This window comes from Lichenostomus cassidix, chromosome 5, assembly GCF_008360975.1.
Source record: "Lichenostomus cassidix isolate B80296 chromosome 5, HeHo_3.0, whole genome shotgun sequence".
Taxonomy (NCBI): domain Eukaryota; kingdom Metazoa; phylum Chordata; class Aves; order Passeriformes; family Meliphagidae; genus Lichenostomus; species Lichenostomus cassidix.
The window spans coordinates 10,137,181-10,158,131 of NC_139486.1; the positions used below are offsets into that span (position 1 = coordinate 10,137,181).

General features: G+C 41.2%; 1 protein-coding gene across 10 annotated transcripts in view; it reads right to left on the reverse strand.

The window, feature by feature from the left end:
• Positions 1-4,513: 4,513 nt before the first annotated feature.
• TRAF3 (TNF receptor associated factor 3) overlaps positions 4,514-20,951 on the reverse strand; it is a 71,316-nt gene continuing 54,878 nt past the window's right edge. For 9 of the 10 annotated variants that reach the window (XM_085061317.1, XM_085061318.1, XM_085061316.1 and 6 more), the window contains 3 exons: positions 18,581-18,721; positions 13,488-13,662; positions 4,514-12,302 (listed from right to left, as the gene is read on the reverse strand). In XM_085061317.1, coding sequence (XP_084917443.1) covers positions 11,731-12,302; positions 13,488-13,662; positions 18,581-18,721 — 888 coding nt within the window. In that variant the 3' untranslated portion in view covers positions 4,514-11,730. The remainder of the gene's footprint in view (positions 12,303-13,487; positions 13,663-18,580; positions 18,722-20,951) is intronic. The other variant, XM_085061324.1, reaches the window with a different exon arrangement.

Genomic DNA, 20,951 nt, shown 5'->3' on the forward strand with positions numbered 1-20,951 from the left:
AGAGCTTGGAGAGAGTACTGCAGTGTGCAGAGGGCAGCCTGTAGTCTGTAGCCTCGGCATCCTGCAGCACAGCCAGGATGGGAGAAACCAGTCATGGGACCCTGTGCAGAGAGCAGTGCCACAGCCCCTGAAACCCATTGTGCTTGAAGGTGCTTGGTTTTACCTTTTCTACCCTACAGCTGCTCCTTCTCAGCGCTGCCTGTCCCACCAAAGCTGATACTTGACTTCAAATGAGCTGGAATTCATCTGGCAAGCAGGCAGAAGTCCAAAATCCCCAATCTGCCTATGAAACCTACTCAAGTATGGACAGTCCCTGCTCCAGTATTAGGGTAGGACAGGGCAGGGTAGGGGAATGAAATTCCAGAAAAACTTATTACTGGGGCCAGGTGCTCACTGCAGCACTGCTGAATAACCTGATCAGAATAACCCAGCCCTTGCTGTGCCTCTCTACCCATGGCTGGAGCATGCTCATCTTCATCCCAGGTTTTGTCATTGCTACTGTCCCAAGATGCTGCTGTGCCTCAGGACCAGACAGGCACAACAGAAGGCTGCACAGGAGCAAGGTTTGGGTCAGGTGGTTACAGGGAGAGTGAAACAAAGGTGAAAGGAAGGGAAAATCAGTCTCCAGAAATTAAAGTAGCTGTCCTAATGCACAGATCAGCACATTTTACTCCTTGCTGCCTGCCTATCCTTCTGCTCCCTAAGCTAGCTGCCCGCAGTGCCCCTGGGGAGGCCAAGAACATCACCACCAAAGAGGGGAAGCAGCACTCAGTGGATGTTTGACCTTCCCAGCATTGAGTTATAAACTGGTATCAAAGCCAAAATCATTGTTCCCTTTAGCCAGCCAGCAGAGCTACCTCCTAAAGCCCTTCAGGGACATCCAGCACCTCTCAGAACTTCCCTGTTGCACAACTGCATCTCTCCTCACAGCTTAAAACTGCTGTGTCCTGCAGCACAAGGGACCTCCCCAACACGAGTGCTCAGCCCCAGCATTTTGCAACTGGAAAGGCAGCCCAGGGCTGAGCACGACACAGCGATGGTGAGAGCACCAATCCCCAAGGTGGATGATTGCCCCCACACACACATGCTTCCCACAGCCCTCCAAACAGCCAAGCAGCAATGGCATGGTCCCCAGAAAGTCATTAAGTGTGTGGGAAAATTACGCTGTGGTAACTCTATTACACACTATGGCTTCAAACAGAGAGGGGGAGAAGGCAGAGGTGTGCCAAAAACTGGCTCCAAGCCCCCAGTGCTGAAGCTACCTCCTGTGGGGGCTGGGATGCACCCAGGTACACAATGTTTGCCAGCCTCCTTGGCACAGAGCAGCATTGCTTAAGGTTTGAAAGTGAAGCTAAGCTTAAAAAAATAAGAAATGCCCTGGCAGGTAACAGTTCCTCTAGTTGTTACATCTCATGGCTGCCCTTAAAGCACGCAGCCCCTAACATTGGCCAGAAAAAATCCCCACGTGGGATTCCCTTTAATTTAGAAAAAAGGTAGTCTTGGGTGCAACAGCACCATCTATACTGCCAGAACCAATCTCTGGTGGCAGAGGAGCTGTGTGTGCTGCCAGGAGAAGCACAGCCTCATTTCAGGGCTGGTCAGGAGCTGAAGCTGAATATCCAGTCAATCTGTGGAGTTAAACCCTCTCTGGAATTCCACACCAATTCAGCAAGAGGAACTCACCCAGCACTTACAGGCCTCCAGCAGCCACACAGTCACCTTACCCTCGGGGCAGCAAGGCAGGAGAAATCACCGGAGGGGATCACATTTGATCTCAGAGCTACCTGGAAGCCATACTCCGTCTCACTTCTTATCTTGTAGTGTGAAGCAGGGGAACAAGAGGCTCCTGTCAGGGGTGACTGCAAGGAGCAGCTACAGAGTGAGATCTGTGTGGATGTAGGGATGTGAGCAACCAGGATGGCTTGTCAGCCCTGAGCCCACACCAGGCTGCACTCTGGAACCAGCCCACTCCATCCAGCCCTGTGCACGGGTGGGATTTCTTCTTATCCTCAGAAAACTGAGTGTCTCTTACCAACCATCACTGCCTACCCCAGGGACACCTGCTAAAGGGGCCACAGCTGGGGACAGGTTCACGCCTTGCCTGAGCTCCCACAGGCTGATGGCACTGGGTGTGCTGAGGCAGATGCCATTTTTACCAACCAGGTAGAAATACGTGGTAGAAATCCAAATAATCTCCTCTGCAAAGCTTCTGCATTGGCACAAAGCAGCCATGGAGCGTCCAAGCAGTCTCTGCAGACAGTGCCTGCCTCCACTCAACAGCCCAAATACCTGCAATCAAACCAGCTGTGCCCAAACATTGCTTAACTCAAGGTGCAGCCTTGGGTGGAAGTCAGTCCTGAGGTCTCTTCTGTGTTTGCCAGCCCAGCCAGAGGGAGTTCAGCTCCTGGTTTATGCCATTCCCCATTCCTGTGAGCCTACAGAACACACCAGAGCACACACTGAGGTCCAACGTTCACTGCCAGAGACCAGCCTGAAGGAGAAAGAGATCTGAGTGAGCTCAGCCTCCCCAGGTGCCACGTTTGTCAAGGGCAGTAGGGAAGACACTCGGGTTTTCACCTGTTTTGGCCAAACAAGCCAGACATGTTACTCGACAGGAACAGCCTCCAGGGCTCAATCCAGGCGTGCAGGAAGGAACCACACAGCTGACGCATGAAAAAAGTGGCTTTGGGGAAGGTTGGTGGAAATCACCTCTTTCACTATTGTTTTGATTACTGGTTATTTCCCCATTTCTCAGACAATTCCAGGACTTGGTCCCATGGAAGCAAACAGAGAGCAGGATATGCAAAACCTAGCATTTTCAAAATCTCCAGATTTTGAAAAATCCAGACAGCAAGCTAACCCAAGGCTTGAAACTCTGGAAAACTTCCCAAAAACTAAAAAAAACAAACCTGCAGATCTTCCAAGAATTGGCCCTAACAGCAGGTTCAGCCTCTGGCAGCACCCTCTGTAGCCCAGGAGCTCCTCACCCTGCTCTCCCCAGCTGCTTGGTGCTCCCAGAGCTGGCACTCTGTTCCTGTCACTGTAAGTACCAGACGGCCCATGGGGTGAAAAGCACCCCACAAAGCTGACAGTCACCTTCTGGGACCTGGCATGAAGAAGAAACCTTTTATAAATATTCATTCAGCTCAGGAAGGGCATTAGGTGTAATTTCAATTATGATTCTTTGCCGAGGAAGGAGGAGCAGGGAGGCGAGGAGAGAATTAGTGTTTGTCTTCATGTTTAAAGCAATTTGTTTCCTCTCTGCCTATCCTGCTGGTCTATAATGACAAAAGTGTCACATCTGAGCAGCACCAAGCTCCCCAATTTGGGAGGAGGAGTCTGCAAGAGGACTCTGCTGGAAGGTAACCCACTTCATTAAGACAAGGAAGCTCACCACCCCTTCACGCTCCACAGCACAGATGTGGAGAGCTTCAGGCAGCACAGCCTCAAGTGTCGATGGTGGGAGTGAGAGTGGGAAGGCTGACGAGAAGGACAGCGGATGCTGGAGAATCACATACAGTGACTGCTTTCAGCAGCAAAGGGAACATCCACCTCAGCACATCCTGCACGAGATGAGGATGGCACTTTTTAGCCACCCTTGCCTCTCACCATGCCCAGCTGCCTGCATTTTGCCATTTCTCTGGCATCCCCATTTCATCAAGAGAAGGCACTTGGCTGCCCAGCACTTTCACACTGCCTGTTCCAAACACTGGTATGGGCTGGCCAGGTCCTTCTCACATTCCAGTGCCAGCATCGTGGCTGCAGCTTTTGCCAAGACACTGCAGTTCTGTGTCTGGGCACAGGCAGGGCATTCCTGCATTGCTAAACACAGTACTACCCCTGCAGTGACGGCAAACAAGGCAAATGCAATTTCAGTAAGAAAGGGGTAGGAGTGATGATAGGGAAGAAACAAGAGAGTGGTGCTCAGTAGAAGTGGCATGCTTCATACAACACCCCAGGGGATAAGGGTTTTCATCACTAGGCTGAATCTGAAACATGATGGAAATATTATTGCTCCACTCATCCCAGAACTGTCTGGTTTTACAGACTGCATCATGTTCCATGACTTCAAGCACACACCTGACAAGCAGTTCTGAGTTCAGAAGAGTCACTAATGACACCAGAGAAGAATAAATAAGAAATCTACATCTTCAGACATTTAAACCATGCTTCAACTCTCCTTTCCCACATCTCTTTGGGGAAGCAGTGTACCACAAATGCATGAAATGCCATTTCATTCATTCCACTCTGTTTGCATGAGGGCTCTCAACTCTGTCGTTAGGATAAATACCATTTTCTGGTTTATCCCAGCAGAGTTAGCACACGGAAAATAGGACTGACAAAATTTATGGCAAGTTACCTGTGCAGAAGATGGAAATGCCACACTAAAACTCTCTTGGGTGTGTGAGCACAAAGCACTGAACAGCCAACATGCAGTGGGCTCACAGAGGAGAAAGGAGGCACTCTGGCCATCTGTAAGTCAAGAGCAGTCATTCAAATTCAACACACCAGGTTTTTTTTAAAAAATATGATTTCCTACTTATTTATTTTTCCTTTAATAACACAGTTTAGCATTTCAGAGTTCAGCATTCTACACTCTTACACACTGTCCTTGTTTATTAGCATTTAAACACAAAAAGACATAGCAAGACCTCCAAACACAAATAAATACAAAAACACAATATACAGTAAACTGAAATACAACATATAATAATGCTATTGAGAAATTAAGACATGTTGCTAATACCTTTTTTTTTATTATTTTAACAACATGGTTATTGCTGAGCAATAAATTATACATTTTAAAATTGTTTTTCCCCCTAAAAGAAAAGGACGAGAACCACTGGTTACCAGATCACTTGCACTGTATCCTTACAGCTATTGATAATTAAGACAGGCAGAATATACACAATCAAATGAGGCTGGCCTTCTTTGGTCTTTGTTTTTGATCATAAAACTGAACACAAGTGTACCGTTCACTGAAGAGTATGAGATTAAAGAAATGGATACACAAGTTTCAAACACATTAATTTATACATTATTCTCAATCACTGATGTCTTTTCCATAGATAGTTCTCACAGAATTTCTTGGAAACAAATGTCAGCTTTAGTTTTCCCGATTATTATGATGTTCCATGCATCTTAAAGGTTATCCTACTTGTCTAAGAGAAATGGACCTACATTTAGCCCATCATCTCCTAATGGGGTATTTTTCACAGCTCTCTAGTCACCACTAATTCATTGGAGTTTTATACCTTGTAGAAAAAATCCTGAACTTCCCCATTTTTTTTCTATAAAACTGAAAAAAAAATACTAACCAAACAACAGCTATAAGAAAAACAAAACAGGTGGACTACACGATGCATCAGCAACGATGGAAGCTTTTACCTTCCCATTCCACAAGTACAGATTACACAACTCTCTGCCAGTGATGCAGGTCATAGTTGGAAGATGTGTCCTTTCAGGTGCGAGCTATATTCAAATACAAAGCTCGGAACACTATGCAAGAAAATGACCTTTACGAATGATAATGCTGGTTTATCTCAGTAACCCTTAGACAGAGTCAAATTTTATCACTACGCATCGCACTGCCAGCAATGGAGCGTGTGAACACCGGCATTGCTAAGAAGTTAAAAAGTCCTTGCAGAACTGGCAACCAAATTAAAAGCTTAGTTCCAAAGGACCAATAACACAAACACCACATAGAGACAACAAACCCTTCCCTAAATGGGTAGGTTAATAAGCCACAGAGTTGGGATCCAGATTTGAATTCCACATCAAGTCTGGGATGTTTGAATCCAGGGTTTTGGTTCAGGTGCTTCTCTGTGAAATTCAGAACTTATTTGAACCCTAAGGAACTAATCCTAACTTGGAGGGAAAATAATGAAAAAACACAGCCTAGTATCTACACTGACATCATGAAATGGAAGACAGAAGCTGCAGTCTTGACCATAAATTAGAAGAGAAACAGGAATAGTCAGATCCCTTATGTGTTGTATAACTCTACTCTTCTAAATCTTAAGAGGATGTCCCTGAATCAGCAGTCCAAAGTTTTCCACAACCTTCCTATCTGGTGCTTCTCTGCAAAGGCCTGGATTTCAAGAGGCGAGAAAGAACAATTAAGCCCTCCAGATTTTGGTTTACAGAAAAAGGGAGAAAGCCCCACAAGAAAGAAATGGTCAGTCACACTGACTGGTAGAACAAAGATGAACCCACTTCACTGTACAATGGTATTCTCCCTCCTCAGTTAGGAGGAGCATCAAACGAGACTGGTTTTGTTGGATGACTGTGAACAAACAGAGCAGGACACACGTTTGCTGCTGTGACACTGACGTGCTGTGCTGGCCTCCATTCTGCACATCTGGGCCACCGCACGTGTACAACCCCAAATCACGACAGCTTGTATGTTTAATTCTAGCCCTTACTGTCCTGATGGGGGTCTTCACAGAGTATGTCAACTTATTTTCCAGTTCTTTTAAGAGACAAGTGTATTAAAATAATAAAACCTAGTGATTTGGAGATAACACTAGGGAACTGGAACCTCTCATTCAGTCCTGGCTCCAGGAGATTCCTTTTGTGACTCTGGGCAAATCACATCTCATCCTTGATTTCCCTTTTCCAAAAAAAGACAAAGAGCACTTGCTATACACTATACACAGTATTAAAACTATTCTCAGAATAAACTGTCAAACCAACCGTTTCTATTGCAGTAGCTTTGACTTCCACGTCAACCAGAATATCACAATATTGACTGAACAGGACAGGAATTCCAGGGAAGAGGTCCAGTTGCTTTATATCATCTTTTGTTCCCAAATTAGAGGAAATAATTTGCAATTAAAAAGTTGCCCATCACTACAGTTGTTTAAAATACAGGAATCTCCAAATTACTGGAGCATGAGGAAGAACATGTGTCCTAGATAACAATTCAAAGTCTTCAGAATAGCTAAGCGAAGTGTTTGCTACATACAGGTCTTCAAACCTGAAAGATATGAAACCAAAGTCTGCCCTTAGCTAAGATCCTCCCTTAGCAGCAGCAAGTTATATTTGCACCAACTGATCAAGTATAACTTGGAGGAAAGGGTTTTGTTTCATCACTTCTACATAAAGAAAAGACTTTGCATATTTATGTGCATGCATGTCTGTTTGTATATGTATGTACCTACACACATACAAGTAATTTACAGAGCAAAATCTAAGAGATTAGTTATGCAATCCAAGAGTTTCCCCCCTCACCTATTTGTATATTTGCATAGTTAAATCATATCAAGGCATCAATACTGCAGTCATGTTTTTCACTCTTCTGCAGTGCAGGCAACTTTTCTTATCACTCCCTACATGCTTCTCTGTCTTGGACCAAACAGCACCAGTGTTTTAAAAACTAAACAAAATATCAACAGGTACCCTGCACTGTTGGTGAAATGCCTATCCCAGGTGATGGAATACAGATACAAATAGGTGGTAGCGTTTAAACTCCATCTCAGCAAGCCATAATTGTGACAAGCTGAGGAAACAGAAGCGATACAATCACAACCTAACATTCATGGGTTCAACACTTAAATTCCAGCTAACACAAATCTCTATTACCTTTGCATTTGAGAAAGTCACCAGGCACAGAAACAGGCACATATCTTCATCTTTCCTTTTCCAAGTGGAAAACACCACAGGAAAAGGAAATAAACTGCATTTCAAATATATTTTCCATATTTTTAAAAAAACTAGCATGTTTTTTCCATCAAAATTATGCCACCCACCATTCCCTTTTCCTATTGCACATTCTCTTTGTGAAGAACAACATTTACAGTACAAGGCTGAAATCAACATTGCATATTGTAAGTCAGCAGTTGAAGGTGTACCGTGTAGACAGTAACTGAAACAAGACCCCAATTAATTAGCTCAGAGAAGCAATGCAGACATGGTCATGCATCATAATTGCAGGTCGGTCTTTAAACACCCAAACAGTTTCATCCTGTTTAGGATTCAAGACTTTCTAGGTAACAGGTGCACTCACTCTGTGCTGGAGAGTGTACACAAAGGGCAACATCCAGATGGTCACACTGGAATCTCCCTAGAGGAAGCTGGAAACGGAAGAGGTTTGTACATAACTTGGAGCATCACTGTGAAGAAAGAACACCAGCAAGAGACTTCAGCTGTGCGCTGCTAAGAATTACCAAGCAGAGGACAAAATGGTTCTGTTGAAGAAACTCTGTCCAAAGTAATGCAAATACTCTGGGACCCCCTTGCAATAATGGCACCCCCCAGGGGGTTAGCCAGGATTCAAGAGTATTTGTGGGATGTTGTCCCACGCATCACTTTAAACAGACAGTCCCTAGAAAACTTTGGATATCTCAGTCAGGAACAAAGAGAAAAAGGATAAAGGGCATTTCAGCGATGAGAGAAACAGTTAAATAACTTAAAAGTGTTGAGTAAAGCACCAGGTATCTTTTCCTTTCAACTTAGAGAATATACAGTGGCCTTGTTTTCACAAAATGCTACATACTCCTTGCTGGAAAGCAGAGGAAACCGATTTCTATGTACACAGTAAGAACTCTACAGAGATGGCCCGCGAGTTCTGCGGAGAAAGGGGTGTTACAGTCAAGGCTTCAGGTATTCCACAGCAGGCGGTGTCTACATTTGTGTAGCAAGATCCTGGATTTCACAGTACGCAGGGTTGGCAAACTGGAAATTCTCTGGCAGCTTCATGTAGTTTTAAAAAATAAGTGCAGTAGGCCTCCGTTTTATTAACTGTGATAAAAAGCATATATGCAAAAATATTTTTATATCGATAGCACATTACTGCATTATAAAAGCTGCCCAAGTGAAGCTGAAGATTCTGGCAGCTGGTGCTTTTGGCACTTGGGAGATGTGGAAAGCAGCATAGAGATCTGTGAAATACAACAGTGACTGATGTTTCTGCTACAGTGATCGGCATTAAGATAGTTAGCAGTGTTCATATTTAAACTTCTCTGTGAAGTTTCTGAGTCAATATCCCACCAAGACGAGATATTCAGATCTCTTAAAGCTACTAGTTTAGGCTGTGTGCAGACTCAGGAAGACTTCCCTATTGGTTTACACATTCACATGTTTCAAAGTCCTCTTTCAATCACCAAGGCTGGAAATGCTTTTTTTTCCTCCTCTTTTAAAGAGCTTGGATTTAGAAGCGCAATTCTGTCACAGAAGTTGGAAACTGTAGTCACAAACCTGCAGAATATGCTGGGCCCTGCTTATACTAGAAATCTCCTCCAAGTCCCAGATTGAAACAGGATATAAATTGTTTTGAGATGGCCAAACGGTTTCATTTAATTTTACAAGACATGCATTAGCAATGGGAGGAGAGTCCTTTGGACATTTCCACTAGGGAATCCTGTTTTCAGTAAAATTCTGTGATGCACAAACACAAAAGCTCAGCTGCCTACATTCACAATTATTAAAATGACACAAGTTGAGCGAACCTTCGCCCTAAAGCGTTAAGTGATGGGTTTACTTACGCAGCCTGCATAAAACTGCAAGTGCCATACAATTATATCTAGAGATATAGATGCAGGTATATCTGTAGATATTTATCTCTTGTGCAGAACATCCTCCTCCCGTGCTAGAAATTAAATGCTAGCACGTGCCTCCATATTTGAGCTTGCACCTGTTGACAGCCACGTACCATAGAGGGAGTACAGTACCCGGACAATGGAAGGCAAGAAAAGGAAGACAAGTTGCTGCTGACAGTCAGGACAGTCAGCAGCAGGCAGTATTCTAGCAGGTGCCTGGAAAACCCATGAAGACCACTTAGCATGCATTGTATATCCATAAATACTTCTTGCAGGCACTGTGTGTGAAGGCACAGCCAAAAAAGACAACAGCAAAGACAAGCTGAAATACAAAGGCATGAATTCAACTGCACCTTAGACAAAAATTGTGACTATGCCTCAAAAAAGCAGAAAACTGATACAGCCTGACACTAAAGGCTGAGATGCAATAGTTTTTTGTTTTTTTTCAAGCCCATGAAGGCTGAAAACACAGTGATGCAAGTCCACTCTACTTAAGCAGGATTTTAAAGAGCACCACCGTCAGGCTCTGTCTCTGGACTTGCTTGTCACAGGCTATTAAATAGAAGCAGATGAACACAGCAGGTTGCAATCAGCATGTTTCAGGGCTAGCAAATGCTTTCCACTACAGTTCAGGCTGTTACAAGAAAGAAGCCCATGCATTCCCCATTAGGATGCTGGTCTGCTATGAGAAGCTGCCATGAGCATCCATATTCACAGCCCCAGAGTTCTCAGATGGATTCGTTTCAAGTGATGCCACCTTACAGCCACAGGCATCAGAGGAAAAATGTCGCCTGCCTTCACAGTGGCCATGGAGACTGTCTAGTCCAAGCTCCATAGGAGCACTGAGCATAACGTTTTGGCACCTCAGTAGGATGGATTCCACCATGGCCAAGTCATAGAAGCTGCAGAAGCCAGAGGAATGGGCTCTGGCTTCTGTTTGTACATTGCAAGGTACCTAAGGGCTCTGAAGACAAGGCTAAACATTATGCCTGAAGTCCAATTAAACTACCATTTCAGATATCAGAATTAATCTGAATAAAAAGCTATGGTTTATAAGCAGCACAGCACATCTAAGGCACATGTATGCATGCAAGCCACCATCACTGTATTAAGACATTGCTGGTTTGTCTTGAAGCAATGGCTGCTAGTACAGAACAAACATAGAGGCTTTTTTCAGCACTAATCCTCCTCCCCAATACTGAAAATACTATATACTGCTGACAGCATAATGTGCAACATATATAGCTTGATTGGAAAGCATGGGGCAGAACTTTAAAAAATGTACAGGATTCCGTTTAGAACTCCAAAGTTCAACAAATGCCCTATTTTAGGGTGAAAACAATTATAAATCTGATAATGATGCACAGCATCCATGAGTGATTTTTCCTTAATTTTGAAATAGTGTCATTAACTACGACATATATTGTAGGTTTACATTTCTAAAGAGAAATAACAGAATTGAATAGTTTTTTTTTTCCTATCACAAGTGATAACCAGTGTTTGATATCTTCTATTTTTTCTTCCAAGAAATATCAGTCTATCAACAGTTTTAAAATAAAATGTTTTCTGTAACAATAGAACCTTAAATAAAAATATGATTTTGATTCAGATACTTTTGAGAAGACATGGATACTTTTCCAAGATCTTCTGACAAAGTAATTATTAAAACAGAGACCAGATGAGGCCTTAAAAAGACAATATACTATATTTCAGACAAGATTGCACCTCAGTTTTTCAAAGAATATAATTGCAACATTACTTCATCTTCTTTTAACATGCTGACAATTTCCAGCTAGCCCACGTGTGAAGTTTTTTTTTTTGTATTCTAGCTTAAAAGAAATAAAAGTCAGTAATTAATTCAGCACATACTGTATATGTCTTTTCACCTCCAATTGACTAGATCATTAATAAGTTAAAAAAAATCCTCTCTGACCATAATCACTATCCTTATGAGGGACAAGTGACTCTTCAGAGCTCAAGTGTTGCTAGTTCTATTAAAAAATATACCATGGTATGATTTCTTAATGTGTTGCTACTTTCGCAATTGGACCCTATGCAGTTATGCCTTCAAACTCTTCCGTCTGTTCCACAAGGTGGTTCTGTGAGCTTTAGGACCTCTGATTGAAGACAAACTGATATAAAACCCCCAAACGGAGTTGCCTTCTTTTTAATCCGCCTCCCCCAGTGTATGTCAGGGGTCTGGTAGATCCGATGTATCCACTATGACTTTAATAAAAATAGTATCATCTTTAATATACGTTCCATTCTCTAGAACAGTTTGAGCCACAAAGACTGGGCAGCCAGACGCAATGTTCATTTCTCCAGTTGGCTTCTTGAAACTGCTGCTGTTTGGATCTGGCTTGAAAGCATCTCCCAAGTGGCGTCGAGATGGTCCCTGATCCATGAGCATGAGAGTCACTTTCTGTTTGAAGGGCCAAGGAAGCAAAGCATCGTATTCTCCACGCATTATGACAAAAAACAGAGACAAGTGCGTCCCCTTTCCCATGCCATCTCCATTCAGGTAAACTCTGGCACACATCTTGTAGCCAAAGTATCCAGTATAAAAGGGTTGGCTGTATAAGGAGAGAGTCTTCCCCATGACTGCTTCTTGCTTCCGACGTTTATAATCTCGGATTTTCCAAATTAGCACTCCGTTGTAACTCGCGGTCTCCAGAACCTGGAAGCGCAGGTCCATGTCAGCCAGCCGAATGTCGTGAACGCTCAGCATCTGATCGTGCCTGCTCAGCTGGGTCTCCAGCAGGCCTGGCAGGAAACAGAAAGGATGGGGGTGAGAAACGTGCTGTTTTCTAAAGACTCTAAAAATCAATCGCCAGTGCTGCTATTGTGTATGAAAACACTTTCCTCCTCGAGAGCCAAAGTGCATTTGGCCACTGATGAAGCAATTTCTACAGGCTCTAATTTGCTGGTTGGTATCTAGCTGGGATTTTTACAAATGTGGGTGTTAATCATACATGCAATAAAAGTCAAATATTCAAATCATCTAACAAATTTTTTCCTGGTCACTAAACAATATAACTACAGAGGCTTCAATTTTTCAAAAGAAAATTGCTATTTAGAAGTAAAGAACTTGGAAGCAGTTACACATCCTATGTAAGCCCTCTGAAATTCAGAAGCACCACCGATTACTCAAAGCATTCTTTTTAGACACTTCTTGTCTCAGAAGCATAGTGCTGTTACCACGTCTAAAGTTCATTGTAAAAGAACCAAAAATAGAAGCATAGATTTGTATTATATGGTCCTTTATTTAGCTGGGAGGGAGGGCTGTGTTTTCTGTGTCCTCTTTCCCTTACATATTACTCTTTGGTTTTTCACACTGGCAAAACTGGCCAGCATACAATACTGAGAAGCAGATTAATTCGTAAGGTAGGCTTATTTTATATAACTTAACTTAAATATTAAATTCTTTGTGACAATCATTTAAACACTTGCATATGATCTATGCTATCTTGATGGACTCCAGTCTTTATTCAGAAGCACAATAACCCTATTTTTAAGCAGATCTTAGTTTTCTTAGACCAAAGACCTGTGTAACAGAATCAGGATGGGTGGATTCAGGTGGGTAACCATACTGTTCATCCATTCACAGGGGAGAAGAGCAGTGAAAGATGCCAATACAGTAAGACTGTATTTAAAGAAGCTGCTGAAAGCTATTAGCTATCAGAGATCAATTGAGAAACTGTTTATAATGAACTAACAATGCAGTCAAGACAAGAGTCAATAAAACAAAATAGAAGACAAGAATCAAGCCTAAAGAAACAGCATGGAAACAATGCCACACCATCAACAAAGGAAATACACGATTGCCTACTCAAAAATCAGAAGAATCAGTATTACTGATACTTCCATATAAAAGTCACAATGGGAGTGTCACCCTAGGAACACCATTTTCCTGTCAACAGCACCTCAGCCCATTGTGCTTACACTCACTTGTATTCCGAGCTCCTTGCCCTGCAGTTTTATCAACACTTTCCAGCTCAGTCACTCTGTTCTGGAGGGATTCCACACTGCTCTTCATGCTGTCAGCCTCCTCCCAGTTCTGTCGGAAGGGACGGATTTCTTTGTCCAGTTCTTTGAGTTTCTCTGCTTGACTGTCTATCACTCGCTTTATAAAATAACAGCACATGAGTTAAAATAACACAGAGACATGAATTGATGCAAATTAAACAAAGATTATACACTGGTAGTAAGACTGAATTCCCAAATAAACAAGTTTTGCTTATGTCAAGTACTTTAATAACACAAACCTCAAAAATTTAAAGGAGTAGCCCAAGTCTTGATGAAACACTTAGAAAATAATTAGTGCTGCACAGGTAGAGCACTATCAGAATTAATACTACACATTTAAAAAAGGGACTTGTTAGTGTGCTCTTGTCTAAGGTAGTTTGATTTTGGGTTTTTTTTTAAACTTTTCAATGTAAGAACAATTTTCTGAATGTCTCTATTTGATGTTACAGGCTGATACTTGTTTGGTTTAATGTGAGAATACTTAAGTAACAAAGTGTGGGCACAGCTTACTGTGATGTGGATCAAGTGGCTGCTCATCATGTGCACACATTTACATTGGTTTACAGAAAAACAACTTATCCCTCTAGGAAAACATCATTACTCTTGCACACATGGAACACGAGTACACACATGTGCAAGCTTCCAGCTCACATAAATCAGTCGTCAAAGCCTAAGTTATTATGTGCCCATAACTATACCAGAAGCCCTCAAGAATGTAAGCAAAACTACCACTTTTGTCCCCTTAAGGACGTTTAAAACTCCCTTTCTTACTTCCTAAACTGAATAACCCATGCATTCTGAAGGTGCTTTCTGTTCAATCTTTTCAGGAAAACAAAGGTAAAAAAAAGCCCAGTTGATTTTGGAAAGGCAGGAAATATAACACTCAAGAAAGAAATACAAAGAAAGGCCAGTATCCTCTGAAAGAGGGACATTGCAAGCACCTTAGTATATTACAAATATAAAGAACATATTTCCCAGTCTACCTCAGACTGGGAAGAATTTCTGATACAAGAAATACACAGCACTTCACATTATCACAGCTAATTTGGACTAGCAGGAATTTTAGCCAGAACCCCATAATCATTGTGAAGTTCACATGATAGCAAAAATATCTGAGACAAGAAACTACTTTTGCTACCACCTACAGTTAAATTCCAAATCTAACTTTATCGTTTATCATCATATAGAGCCAACATACGTTAAAACGATTTTTCATTTCTTCACAAAAATAAAGTGGCAGTTGAGTACAAAACAAGAAAATAAATGTATTTTGCATTTGCTTTCTGGTTAGCCATGTGGATTCAGTGTTCCCCATTGATGGGGAAAACCCTTCTGCCTCATGCAACCTCCACTTCCCTTTCTAGCCATTTGCTTTTAATCACATGGTTTCAGTTATAATGAAAGTCTGTAACCATTAATTGAAGGTTGTCAATATGATAAGCCAGCTAGCAAAATCAGGTCCTAGGAGTCTTGTTTTGTTGTGTCTCAAAACCACTGAGCAATCTAACATATTTCAGGATTAACTATTTATTTCTATGCTCATGTTTTAAAACAAGTTATGTCTCTCTCATTTCCAGAATCAGGACTTTGTGAAGGAAAGTTGTGCACTGAATCATAAATGCCAGGGGTATGGGCCCAGTAAATGTATGAAGCAGCTTGCCTGGACTTACTAAACACCACCTACCCAAAGTAACACCCTCCCACTTGGGCTGATGGTAATCAGACAATAAAGCAGGGAAGGCTGTTAGCCATGTATGTAAGGAAACACACCACAGAATGGCCTGAATGCATGTTGTAAGAGCAGAACCTAAGATCTGGCCACCAGTTCATAGTTAACGTTAAAAAGTAAACTCAAAATATTTTCTTTTACAAGGTATTTTTGCTTTACTCATACCAAACATGAACTCTTCAAGACAAGAACAGTAATGTGGCTGGGGGTTAGCACAGTGCCTCACACAGCTTCCACCTCTTCGGACTAACACAACATCAAACAAAATAAATCATCATATTTTTTACATTAACCGGGGAAGTGCTAAACATGCAGAAGAATTGTAAACTGTTCTTTTAGGAGAAGTTTACCAGAAGTTGTTGCTAGGGACCAACTTCTCTCCACCAATCTGTGCAACATTCTACCTTTGCAAATGCATAACCAATTCTGGTTTAGCAGCTTCTACTTCACATTAGCAAATGTGTAATATTTTTATCTCCTTGACAAGAGAATTCAAGACATACAAAATAATCAGAAAGATGACTTCTATTTAATTTTTAAAAAGCAGTGGGATCTCTATCTTTTTGCCCTACAGGGAGCCAACCTCCCTCCTGCTGTGAGATACTGATGTACTAAATCTGAATTTAATGCAGCAGTGGAGATTTTCACTCTAATTATTCCATTAGAAAGCACACAGATGTCTCACACTGTACTCATAAATTTTCAAGTAGGTATCAATTTTCTGCATGCACTTTTCATTCTAGCAACTGACCTCTCCAGATCATTAATCCCCAGTTATGTGCTTAGCAAACCATTGTCAGCTCCTTTTGATATTGATTTTCATATAGGTTTTGTTTGGTATTTCTAAAAACTTCCAGAATTTTAGCACTACACTTACTCAAAAAATTTCAGAAAACATCATGAGGGGTTGAAAAGTTTTAATGGACCTTTCCATTGCAACTGATAGGGCAAAACTCAAAAGCTAAGAAACAGACTAGAAAAGGTCCTACTTGACTTGGAAAACAAATCACGTGTCCTTCTGCTCTGAAGGAACATATTACTCATCAAATCATTTCATGTTCTTAAGGCTACTGTTTCTTTTGTCCTTCAGTACCTCATGTCCCCACTCTGGGCTTACTCATATGCTTCCATTTCCATATGAAAGACTGGATACTGCATGTGAAAGTTCCTTTCCACGTGACAGCAGCCCAAAAAAAAAAAAATTCACATCCCCTTGGTAAAACCACTTTCCCTAGAGACCAGTATATAGAAAACTAATCTGAAAACAAAACATCTCTAGGCTGAGGTTCCTGCCAGTGCCCAGACTCCTTTGATGACACTGGTTGTGCCAGATGCTTCATGGTGCAGATGATGCTCAGTGATGCTGCTGCTGCTCCCCAGCCAAAAAAGACCACCTGATAGCCACTACTGGAACTGTTCTAGACATCACTAGAATCTGCAGGTCGTGGGGGACTCAGCCAATATCCCTTGCCCTGACCTGAACTGGTTGGTGCAGTATCTGTGGCTCCCATGTAACCATGGCTGCACAACACAACCCAGGAAAAGAATGGCTCACAAAAGGCAACTAATTCCTTCCACTCCTGATGGGCAACAGAAGGAGGCTAACCCTGTTGTCCAGGAAAAAACAAATTGAGGTGTGTTTCCAGGATACCCTTATCAATCTGACTGAACCAGGAAACTCCACTAAGTGGAAAGAATCAGGTTGAAGTAGCTTTGAAAAAGAGTTTGGCTTAAAATAACTTAATTGAAATAGCTGGTGAGAGGAAGTAAAGAGCAGGAAGGAAAAAAAAGAAAAAGAAAAAAAAAGAAAAAGAGCAAAACATCTTCTCCAGTACTTATTACCACCACAAAGCCACCTGTTGGAATCTGCTGCTTTGTAGTGGTTTGGGTTTGTTTTTTTTTTCTAAACCAACCATTTGAAAATTGATTTTGCTAACACTTACAGCTCGAGGAAATCAAAGATATTGCAATCTGTCATTTAAGACAATAATGAAAAACTCTGCTCTATGTTTTTTCCATTTCCACTCTCATTGCTGGCCATTGAGACAGCATGTGTAGAAACTCCAGGCTTACAAATTAACTTACCTCCTGGTAGATTCAATCAGCAATATCAGTACATACAAGGATTAGCTCCCCAGTGTCAGAATGTACTACTGCAAGCAGGCAGCCATATCCCAGACTATCATCAGACAAGTAACAATGATTTAGGCAGGCTAAGCTGGTTACTACGTGGGCAGGTCTTGGAAAGAAATTACTGCTGTAAGGAAAAAGGTTGCAGTTGCCAAACTTGAAGTTTTCCTTACAAACCATCATCGAGGGTCTCCAGGCTCTGAGCTCCTGAATGCACCACCCTTTGAATGTTGGCTGGTTTGGATGCTTTTATTTCTCTTGAGTATCAACATTTGCAGTTAATACGTGAAGTGAATAGTGAGTGAAAAAGATAATTTTATTTACATTCCTTTAAGGTGGATGCTACAACAGGTATCTGATATTCTAGCAGCAGACATACTACATTAATGTGTAAATGATACCTCCACAATTGCTTGCTAAATATCTCCTGAGGTTTCCCTAATTGTGGTTAGTATCATGCAAGCTAATACAAATTCCCAGCACCCACATTCCAAGGCAGCTCTGAATACAGAGCAAGGAATTTCAGCCTGGGCTAACCACCATGCCAGAGCAGATTTCTAGTTTGATGCTGGCTTGTGGCCAGGTCACTCGAACACCAAATATAAAACTCAGACCTACGAGCAAAGGAATAACTAGATACATTTTCCTCAGAAGGACAACAGAAACATGGATTTTTAAAAACTGTATTCAAATGCATTATGCTATGTTTGAATTAAATCTACACCACACTGATCTCACTCATGATTCCTATTTTTTTTAAATACCAGCAAGTAGAAAAGAAATATACATTATACTTCACAATTTTAAGTGCTAATATTGCCCTCCAGTGTGACAGTACTTCCTTAAGCAGGTTTTTTTAAGTAAAAAAATCATTATGATTATTCTTCAGGTAAGATTTCTATTTTGTTTTCAATCTTTTCCCTTTTTGAACTGTTGTTTTGTTTTAACATAGGCTAGGCAATTGCAGTGTTTTAGTGAAGTATCTTACCCCATTAAACACAACAAACCGGAAGAAAAAGAAAATCAGAATGGCTCTCTAATAAAGTAAAATCTCTCCCCCCCTTTTTAATTAGACCACCTCACTTCACAAGTGTAAAGGCACAGAACAGAAGCTACTACCATTTCTGCTTTAATGGGGAGATACTGAATTTCTTACCTGTAAATGGAGTATTTTAGATTCATTATTCCGCAGCATTTCCTTCTGTCTTTCAATTTCTATTTCAAAGCTACAAATCTGATTATGTAAAGTTTGTATACTCTTGTTCTTTTCCAAACTTTCATTCTGGAGCAAGGCCACCTGGAAAAAATTCTACAATTACTCCTGCCAAAGTTTATTAAAATACCTACAACTTTGTTAGTTTAAAACTATGTTAAACACATGAAAGGGATGAGATCCTAATAAAATCTCTCTCCATGTCTTGCAAAGAAATAAATAAATATATAAAACCCAACCTTCTGATAGCTACTTTTGCACTTCCAGTGTATGGAATTGGTACAACTTTGGCTTATGAAAGTGCAGATGGGACACAAAACCAGCAAAGAACTTGTGTCTAAATGTAACATTTTCTTTATTCACTTGTTTAACAGCTTGGTTTCCTGGTTTCCACCAACTGACTTGGGAGTTGCTTGGAGTTTGGAAGAAACAACCTAATTCGCTCTAGATCAGTGTAAAGAACTCGAGCCCTGCACAGAAGGGACACCAGAGACAAGCTGAGCTGGTTGGATCAGGGAACACCAATCTTCTTCACCTACTCTAATCTACCCTGATCTATGGCAAATTTAAGGAAAAACATAATCTACATGGGACTAACTTGGCTTAAAAGAATGTGATGGTGATGAAAACTCTTGAAATGAGTGAATACAGAAGGGATCCATGCATTTGAAGGAAAATCCAATGGTGCCTACTAGTAGAAAAGACCAAAGAGCTACAAGGCTGTGAATTATATTCTCTCTCTGTATTGACATTTTATGAATTTATTCATTAGTGACTCATTCAGTTTTTAAAACATGAGCCTTGTTAAAAGAATATTGTATTATATACCTCCTTGGGGATGAAAGTGATACAGTAAATATTTTCTGTCACACTACTGAGTGCTTTTTCCTTAATGTGGTTTGGAGAAGGGGGCTGCTTGGTGGTGGTGCATTGCTTTTTTGAGGAATCTAGTTTTTCCCCAGGCAAGATTATTCAGCAGCAAAAATATAGAAAACAAACATCTGGCACAAGACGATGTTTGGACATGCCCTGACTATTCCACATATAGATCTTTATATGGATATGCAGCAGCACCATTTTGGACCCAGAAAAATCTTGATAAATGTTTCACATCAAGACCAGTTACTTGGATGTTTCATGTTCTCAAAAAAATCTACTCCCTGGCTCCTATTACAGGTTCTAGCTTGAGGTTAAGCCATCTTCACCTCTGATGTGGGTGCCACTGCAGAATTCCATCCCCCTAACTGCCCTCTAATCAGACATCATCAGCAAATCCCTTGTGTGTCACTGCATTCCTAGCAGAACTAGCCTGTTTGAAAAGGTAATTAATCTCAAATCTCCAAACCAGCCTAAACTAGACAAAGGACCATCAAAGTCCACAGGCATTTAGGAAGTTTGTTAGACAGGAACTCAGAAAAACAGAGATACCATAATACATATGTGTGGGTATCTACTTTTCAATATAGTGTAGTATAGTATGTGTGCATACACACACAGAGCTTGGTTCTGCACTTTATACACGGAAAAACTGCCAAAAGAAACTCAACAGAAATGAGACTAAGCTAAGTCTGTCAGTGCAGAGAGAGAAGCAATGTTGAGGCTGAAGGAATGCATGCCTAGGTACTAGAAAAATTTTCAAAAACAAGTTAAAATTTAAACCAGTACCTCTGCCTCCCAGATATTTAAGATCTGCTGGGTAGACACTTCATTTTTTTGCATCCTTCATTTCCTTAATGAATCAGAGTTCTTCAGTTAATTGTAATCCTTACATTTCCCTTTTCTCAGTGTTTCCTCCCCAGGCCTCCCAATCACAAGGCAGTTACGCGCTGGGTCACTAAGCATTACATTTCCATTTTTGTACAAGTTATAAAACGTGGGCCCATCTTGTACTGAGCTTTTCCACACAGTTTTACAGAATACAAGAAAAGTAGAATTATGTCCTGCAGTCCTTAATCATACAGAACTGTCACTGCTAAGTCAGAAATTGTAGTTTGGTTGTGATTTGTGAATAAAAAAAAAAAAAACAAAAAACCAAACCACTGAATAGTTTCCTAACTATAGTTTCTGCATAAATCTTTGGAACTTCAGTTTAGAAAAGGGTAAAGGAAACACAGCATCTATTTACAAACTGCATCAGCTTCCTTTACATCCTTGTCCTATTTGATATAGTCCCAGTAAAAAGCATGCTCTTATTCAGCAATTTTGCAAATTAGGCCATTGCTTACTAAAGAAGAATGGAAAAAACCTTATGCCACAAGAAACTATTAAAACAGGTCCCATATTTAAGTCTTGCATTAAAAAGAAAAAACAATTT